The sequence below is a fragment of the Meleagris gallopavo genome, chromosome 5 (genome assembly GCF_000146605.3).
Source record: "Meleagris gallopavo isolate NT-WF06-2002-E0010 breed Aviagen turkey brand Nicholas breeding stock chromosome 5, Turkey_5.1, whole genome shotgun sequence".
NCBI lineage: Eukaryota > Metazoa > Chordata > Aves > Galliformes > Phasianidae > Meleagris > Meleagris gallopavo.
The window spans coordinates 38,505,929-38,514,290 of record NC_015015.2 but is presented as its reverse complement, the minus strand read 5'-3'; the positions used below and the strand labels follow the sequence as shown (position 1 = coordinate 38,514,290).

At 41.9% G+C, this 8,362-nt stretch overlaps 1 protein-coding gene across 7 annotated transcripts in view; it reads right to left on the bottom strand.

The window, feature by feature from the left end:
- ADCK1 (aarF domain containing kinase 1) overlaps positions 1-8,362 on the bottom strand; it is a 78,173-nt gene that overhangs the window by 24,908 nt on the left and 44,903 nt on the right. For 3 of the 7 annotated variants that reach the window (XM_019615779.2, XM_010711780.3, XM_019615780.2), the window contains 2 exons: positions 4,480-4,638; positions 666-824 (listed from right to left, as the gene is read on the bottom strand). The exons of 1 other annotated variant lie outside the window; for it this stretch is intronic. In XM_019615779.2, coding sequence (XP_019471324.1) covers positions 666-824; positions 4,480-4,638 — 318 coding nt within the window. The remainder of the gene's footprint in view (positions 1-665; positions 825-4,479; positions 4,639-8,362) is intronic. 3 more of the 7 variants (XM_019615782.2, XM_031553621.1, XM_019615781.2) reach the window with 2 other exon arrangements.

The window sequence follows — 8,362 nt, the reverse complement described above, 5'->3', positions numbered from 1 at the left end:
ACACACTCTCTCTCTCTCTCTCTCTCTCCTTATAAAATTCTGCTGATACCATATTTAGTAAATTAGTTTGTTTCACCTCAGATTGTTGCCACTGTTTTCAATTATTTCGGGGTCCCCTATTTTCCTTTTCTGTGGGCGCGGATCCGCGGATCCCTCCGCCCTTCTAGTCACGGAACCGGGCCGAACCAGCCCGTAAACCGTTGACACCTGCAGAGAGGGAGATGAGTGCACATCTGGTTGTACCTGAAACATTTGTCAGTGACCTCTGTCAGTGTGTAGCAGGAGAGAGGAGAGGTGGCATACATGCATCAGTGAGGAGAAACACAGTATGGGTGCAGCTGTGTTTGTGTATGAAGGTAACGAGTGCATGGATGTGTACGGACAACGTATGCTTCAGAGAAAAAAATATACTGTTTTGAAGGAGGAAAGATACATGCAAACACGTTTCCTCCTGAAATATACACACAGTACACCCAACCCTTCTTGACATCCTCAGCCTTATTCTAGTTTTGTCATCAGTATCAGCAGAGCAATCTAAGAACACCACAAAAGGACTGACCACACTCTCCCTCCATATAGTTCTCCAGGTGACAAATGAGGTGCATGAGAGATGTAAAGTGAGACTACTAATGCACATACATACATGGGAACATGTATTCCCTCACCTTCAGGAAGTCAAATTTCTTGAGCATCTGAGCAACCTTTTCAGCATTTCTGCCCTCATTGAGGAAATCCAATTCCAAAGGCAAATTCTTTTTTGCTTCTTCCACTAGCCACATGAACTCAAAATCTGGAAAGATCTGCTTCACAATCAAGAGAAGAACCTGAGAACAATGAAACAGACAGTCAGCCACACTCCAAGCTCCAAAGCCACACAGCTACCACAGTGCTGCGCTGGCAGCTACACAAAGCAGATGCTGTTTTGACAGGATTATTCCATGTATCTTACACATACAAAAATTTAAAAATCCACCCTAAGTACTTGTAGGGTTTCTGCAGTATTATAATACAGCATATGGCTTCATGCCTTGATTCTGCAACACAAATTTTGGCTTGCCATTCCACACAGGCACATCCAGGAGTGAAATAATAGAACAGACACAAAAGAGTACGGAGCCGGAACCCATCTGCCTGCTGCCTAAAACTGAGTGATCAAAGCCCTGGAGAAGAGAGGACAAGACCAGATCTTTCCAAGAGAATAACCCAGCAATTACTTTCTGTTGAGTCTCTAATTCTTTTAATTCTATAAGTCATTGTTTGGCTTCCTTGAAATAGTTCTCAGATCTAAAATAAGATTTATCACCTCTGTGTTACTTCTTCCGCTACCAAACAAAAATTTTGCTAATGCAGAAAATCCATCAGGCAATTCAGAGAAAGCAGGGAAATTCAGATACAGGGAGTAAGCAACATGTCTTTAAACGACACTTTTGGTGAGGAGTGAGTTGCCTCTTGGTGAGGAGTGAGTTGCCTCTCAGTGTCAGTGACAGCAACTCTGAGGTAGCATCCTCCTCTTAAGGGAACTAGGCTTTGAAAAGATCTACTGAAATGATTCTGGAAATCTTTGTTTAGAGCAACACGTACTAAAGGAGCCAGTGAAAGGTAGTCCTTCCTGAAGCAAATCAAGATTGTGTGTCTGGATGGCAAAATCAAAGCTGCATAGCAGCCAAGAATGCTTTCTATTCAGATGAAGAGCCAGTTTCTCAGCCAATGTCACAAATATATAAAAGCTGACAATCTGGACCACACATTAAGGAAAATAATCTATTTTTTTTAACTACTGAGTCATAAAACAAAAATAAAACTTAATTCACAAACTTCTGTACGTCCATCTGAAAATGAAAACAAACATGCCTTTGTGTTCATGGACAGTTTTCTTTCTTAGATTTCCACCAACAAGGTGGGGATTCCTGTATTGCAGGAGGAACATTAAAAGAAGCACAGAAAGCTGTTATCATTGAAATGTATGACAAAAAATAAATTTGTGAACCATCACTGCCACTGTGCAGCTATGTGAAAACATTTATTCTCCACCTCTCTCTCTACTTCTCTTATCTAAATGTCAGTTCCAAACTCAATGTTCCTTTAAAATGTAATCACCAGGTTCCAGACACTACTGAATGATTTTTCTACTGTTATATCTAAACCTATAAATCCTTACAAATTTATGTCATCCAAATGAAATGTAACCAACAATCTTCATGAACATGTACATAAACTTTATAGGAGCTATTGATGCTTGATGTGAGAAAATTCAGAGACTGTTTTTGCTTCCTTTGAATGCTCTTTAGAACCAATTCGCCAACTTGACCATCAGCAGGGACACACTTTAAAAATATTTGGCTTGTCACTTTTCTGACATCTGTTAACATATTGTCCTGAAATAAGTATTGACATAAGAGCAGAGGGATCTCTCTCTGGATATATCAGATGGTGTCCTGATTTTTAAAGAGTCAGAAAATTATGTTATGAAACCACAAGTGAATTCAGGAATTTTCCATCTATATTCAGATTTTTTCCCATCAGTCTCTAAAGAAGACTGTCTCCAACAACATTTAAATTAACTTCCTATCTAACTGCAGTGGCTGTCTGATTCTTAAAGGACCAGAACCTCAGTGGATATAATCTAGCTTTAAATGCAGCCTTGTCAAACACAGTTCCACGCAAGGATACGATGATGCATATGTAAACCAACACTCCAGTGAAGGACCATTAAAAAAAAGACTGAATGCATCACGTTGTGAGCTATTTTCCAAAAAATACGCAATGGAGTTCCAGTATGAAAACTGGAGTGTATACAGAAAAAACAATACCAAACTGACAAAAGGATGTACACTGTTTTAGTTTTACATTTCCAAGGAGGATTAGTCCAAAAGCATAAAAGAAAGAAATCATTAAATTATTTATCTGAATCTCTCCTAACAGCATAATTACCAATCACAGTCTCATAAGATGAGGGGGGATTTTTTTTTTCTGTGGCATCCACTGTTCACAGCACAAATGTCTCAAGGTGAATCTGGGTCTTGGCTCATTCATACACAATCCTCTTACTGCGCTGATCTCACAGTCTTTCTTTATCTTGTTCAGTCTTGACTGCTCAGTTTCTGCTATGCTGTCCTGAGCAGGAATGAAGGATGCCATACATCGAGAACTGCTGTGCATATGACAACTCACAAAAGCAAAGTCATGGGGCAGACCACTGCATTCAGCCCTGAAGAAAATATGGATCAAATCCAAAACTACAACAGGCACCGAAGCCAGTTCAAACTGTTCTGTTCTCAAACAAATACAGAATCAAACATACTCCATATTAACAGAATATATTTATTGAACTCCAAAATTTATGCTACTACTAATTCAAAGTAAATGATGCTACAATTTGATGTGCTCTAACTGGAACCAGCTGTGTTGCTTTGCAGACTACTCAAGATTGGTCAGAGAACAGTGTTTTATTTGTCTAAAAAGTTTTAGTTATGCACTGCCCTCTGACAGGGTGCTGGATCTTTGTTTCCTGATCTGTTGTGATGGAGAAGTGTGTCACTGCATCAGCACTATCCTCAAAATTCTTATCAGGCAGGTTTCCTGAGCTTCAACTTATCTTCTTTAGTCCCAAGGACATAATGTCCACCCACAGATGTATTACTTTGTATTTCTGCTATACGTACAGATACATACTTATTGGAGAGCTAAAAGCATTAGTACTACCACTTTCAGATCTAATCTTTCACCTCCCCTCCATCTGAGCCCCACTTCCATTTCTGTACCATACCACTGCCATCTTTTATTATTACAATGCAAGCACAGTGCCACAGCTTTTCTCCAGTTTCTCTCTTCAGTGGACTAGACTTCAGGAGATTGAGAGAAGCCACAGCACTGCACTCTTTCTGTTTCACTGCAAAAGTTTCAAGAGAAACTTTTTCTAGCTAAACCACTCCTTTGCATGTCTGCTCCTGTTACATAACACTCTCCATATTTTAATGTTTTTATTTCCACCATGAATCAGGACAGCATTAAGGAGCCAATCAAGAAATAGAACTGAATCACAGCAGCCTTAACCAAAAAACATGCTGATGTTGGTGACTGATTACCTTTTGGTTACAGAGACCAGAAATGCAAGGGGAACTGCAACCAGTATAATCTACCAGGTAATTGGCACACAGACATTAGAGAGACTTCCAGGTTTACTCTTATCTTCAACTCTTATAAAGACTTGCTCAGTTGTGATTCATGTTTTACCTGTCTGTCCTTCTCTCCCCATTTTCACTCTGACCCTCTTGTTCAGTCTTTCCATTCACACAACCATCCTCACAGCAATCTTCACCAACTTTCTGTATTTTGCCCGTATGACAGCATTTATGTCTGTGGAAGTTCCAAAGCTACAGAACTGATTGATGTTATGCCTGCTCACACCTTGGTTGAACTTGGACCCCTCACATTTGCATGACAACTGCTCAGTAAGTCAAAATCACCAGGGCACTTTACCTCCATGAGGAAAATATCCTTGGAGCTCTGAGCTTGGACTTTTGGGTGCTGGATTTTTACTGCCACCGTTCTCCCGTCCTGTAGCACTGCCTTGTGCACCTGGGCTAGTGACGCTGCTCCCAAAGGTGTGTCCTCAAAGCTCACAAAGAGTTCTTTTATCTGTCAGGAAAAGGGAAAGATACATCAGCACGGGGTGCCAGAAACTACCCATAAGGATAGCCTTGACCACCAAATCTGCACAGTCTCAGCTCTTTCATCATTCCTATGTCCCCTGCCTACCCTTTTCATTGCTTGGCCTCCCAATGAAGCCTGCCGAGCAGGGAAGTGTTCTTAGAAGTGGTCTGTTTATGGAAACCTATGTCAGAGTGCCAGCAGCACATTTCATCTAGGACACGAAACGGCCAAGGCACCGTGTGAGGGACCACTGCAGGCTGTCTTGAAGACAGTTTGGAGAAATTATGGTCAGCATCCTTGGCTATTAAGGGGTGCCGTGGCCACTATTGGCACAGTAGCGTGATATCATCCTGGCAAACCAGGCAGGCTCCTCTGCACCCCTAAGAAGGGATGTCAACATGGTTATGTTCATGCTAGTTTGTGTAGTGCTGATTAGGAATTTTTGTCCTGCTCTGCAGAGCAAGGTGCACACAAGCTCTAAGGTATCCATAAGAGTCAGCAAAGGGAACACTTCCCACCCTTTCCCTGGGCTGGACTGATGTTGAGTGAACAGCTGAGAAACCTGTAATTTATGCAGTAAGGAAAAAAAAAAAAAAAAAAAAAAGACAGAAAGAACGTCAGTGCATTTTTATAACCTGCTTTTTAAAAGGTAATTAAAGATGGAAGCTGCAGTGAGCTAGTAATTAAGTATGAATAAAGACTTTCTAAGCAAAGTCTTCATGCAAAGTGTTAAACGAATATTCTTTTTGCTGACAAGGAGAAAAAAAAATACTATACAAGGAGCAGCTTGTTCCCTTCTGCAGCTGCCAGGGAATGAGCCCCCTCCTACACCACCCTACCCCCTTCTCTTCCAGCCTCTTCCACAGAAATCTATTGGTAGCAACAAACTGGAGTGTTTGCAGCAATTTGATTCCAACAGTGGCTCAGCTGCCTCCAGCAATTCATGAGGAAAGTGTCTTCTATTTATTTATTTAATTCTGTTTGGTCCTGGCAGCAAAATCAATTAAGTAAAACAACTGCATTTAAAAACAACTAGTTATGTGTTTTTTAATTACAGCAGGTCCATAATTCAAACCTATTGACATTCCTGTCTCGTGAGAGAAAACGTTTTTCTCTCTTCCTCCTCCCTTTCTTTTCTCTCTCACTTCACTGGATTTTGAGATTCTCATTTCAGATTAGTATAAAGAAAGAAACACCTACAGGATGACAGATGGCTCAAGGGATGTGTTGAGACACAGATTTCTACCTTTGTGTGAAGTTTGTCTATCAGATGAAGATGGAGCCCGTTAAGAAGAGACTTAAAGTGCCAGGAGGAACACATTGGATACTATGACATTCTTAAGGAAAGAAAACACACCAACAGAGAATTTGCTACCTGAAGTCAAGGGGGGCTTTCTTTACCTCTTCCACTATTCTACATCCTCACATTAAAGGAAAATACCCTTTACAGGATCCCAGATTACCAGTCCACCTGTCAAAGAGACAGTAACATCCTCTAGAGGTTAAAGCACAGAACTGGGAGTGCACTGGCCTGAATCCATTGTAAGGTACATTTTTAGCAAAACTGCATATAAACTGCATGAAATTCCAGTTGCTCTGGATCTCAAAAACTTTTAATTGCCTACACTGTCAATCCAATCATTTTCACCACTACTGAATGCATGCAGGGAAAAAAAAAAAGCTACACATATTCCTTCTGGTAGGAATAATACATACAATATTCTTGTATGACCAAGTTTTCCAAGGAAATCTTATTTGAAGAAAGCTGTCTCAAATTCTTTTGGGCAAAAGGATTTCATTTAAAATCTTTTTACTAAGGACAAGAAAGCCAGGTTAGCATTCCTGTTCACTAGAGCCAGCCCAGTGGCCCTGCTGCAGTTCAAGGGGAAATCTGTGCACGCCCGCAGGCTCCATGCCAAGGCACCAAGGGGAGGGACTACAATGGGATCAGAGAATTGATGGCTCCTATAGGAGCAGAAGGAGAACGCATGCACATGAGGGAAGGAGCAGATCACAACCAGACCACTACATGAGCAGGTGTGAGGCTGAGATAAAGCAGCAGCACAATTACAGCAGGGCTCCAGGACCCCGCTTAGCAAATTGCCCTCATTCATTATGAAATTGTCCTTTTGCAGCGTGCTGGAGGCAACTAATGCCTCTGAAGCGGGTTGCATGTCCTAGAAAGGCAAGAGTGAGTATGAGGCTGCATGCTATGGAGGCAGAAAAAGGGGGGAGTCAGGCTACTACAGTGCCTGTCAACAGAGGTCCTTCCCAAGCAAATGGGTGCACCCAGTTCTTGGAGCAGGCTGTATGCTCTTACTGCTCATAAGTACCCGGTGACCCTTAAGAAAAATTCTGCCCATCATTTCCATAGTGCCTAATTAGCAAGCAAAGGTCTGGGGCAGTTCTGGAGCCCATCTGATGCGGTACTTAAAGAATTTTTCTTCCAGGCCACAGCTCATCTCAAAGGGCTTATCAAACTGGTTGTAACCATCTGCAATCCTAGCAGGAGATTAAACAAGCATAATTTCCAGACCGGTTTAATAAAGGTTTAAAAGAGAGAAAAGAAACTTTACCAGTGCTCTTCCAAAAGAGCATGACAGCCAGCTGCAGGTTTACAGCTGCAGAGGTGGGCAGCATCCCTGCACACAATGGTTTCCCTCATTAGCTTTCTGTACATCCCACTCCACACTGGGCACGTGCTCAACCAGCAAATGAATATGTCATTGTACTTCACTTGGAAACACAGCCCTGGCTGCTTAATTCTAAAGAATGAAGCTTGTTTAAAATATGCAGAATCATTTCATGATTGTTGGTATTAGTATTCACACCTTAGGGAGCTGATAGAAAAGCTCTTGCAGGATCCATCTACTCAGACTTCTTAGCATGCATTTGTGCTGAGGTTGCACTTAAACACTGTCATTAAGCCCAGAGTGCCATCGTACAAGGTGCAGAGCCATGCAAGCCCCGCACAAGCTCTCACATTCCAGTTGTCCCAGGTTGTTGCCCACAATCCTCCTCATGCACTGAAGCACCTTCCCAAAGCACACGCTGCTCTGCCCAAGTTTCATGACACACATCAGCTGATGTTGAGCACCAGAATGCCTCAGTTTTTTTTTGTGAATCTTGTCTTTAAACACCTAGGAAGTTACTGGAAGTCAATTGGATTTAAGATGCTAAATCCTAAGTCTTTTCTGAAAGCATTGCCTTACATGACCTGCCCAGCATGTTCTGAAAAGTCTTTGGCAGAGCTGGGATTTAAACCAGATATCCTGAGTTACAGCCCAGTGTCTTAATCTTCATACCATAAACATTAAATGTGCATGTCTTGCTAGCTAATTTCTTTTGAAATACATGGCTTCTTAATCCCAACCTTTTTATATCCGCGTGCTGCAGTAAATGATCAAATACTGCTGCTTCGCTCCAACCTGCCCACTCAATGCTGAGGTATACTTCACTCTCCAGAAGGGCTGCCAACAAGCTACCCCCTTGAGCAGGATCTGAGTGATGGAACCCTCTCCAGACCCAGCACTGAGAATTCTGTTTTTCCACACCTATTTATAGAAAAACTTTCTCAAGCTCAGCCAGAGCCAAACCAGTATGGTACAGGTGGGTGACTCAGAAGACTTCCAAATGCTCAGTATTTCCATGGGAAAGGGAGCTCTTCACCAAAGCATTTCAAGACTGTCTTCAACTTATTTCCCCCCCC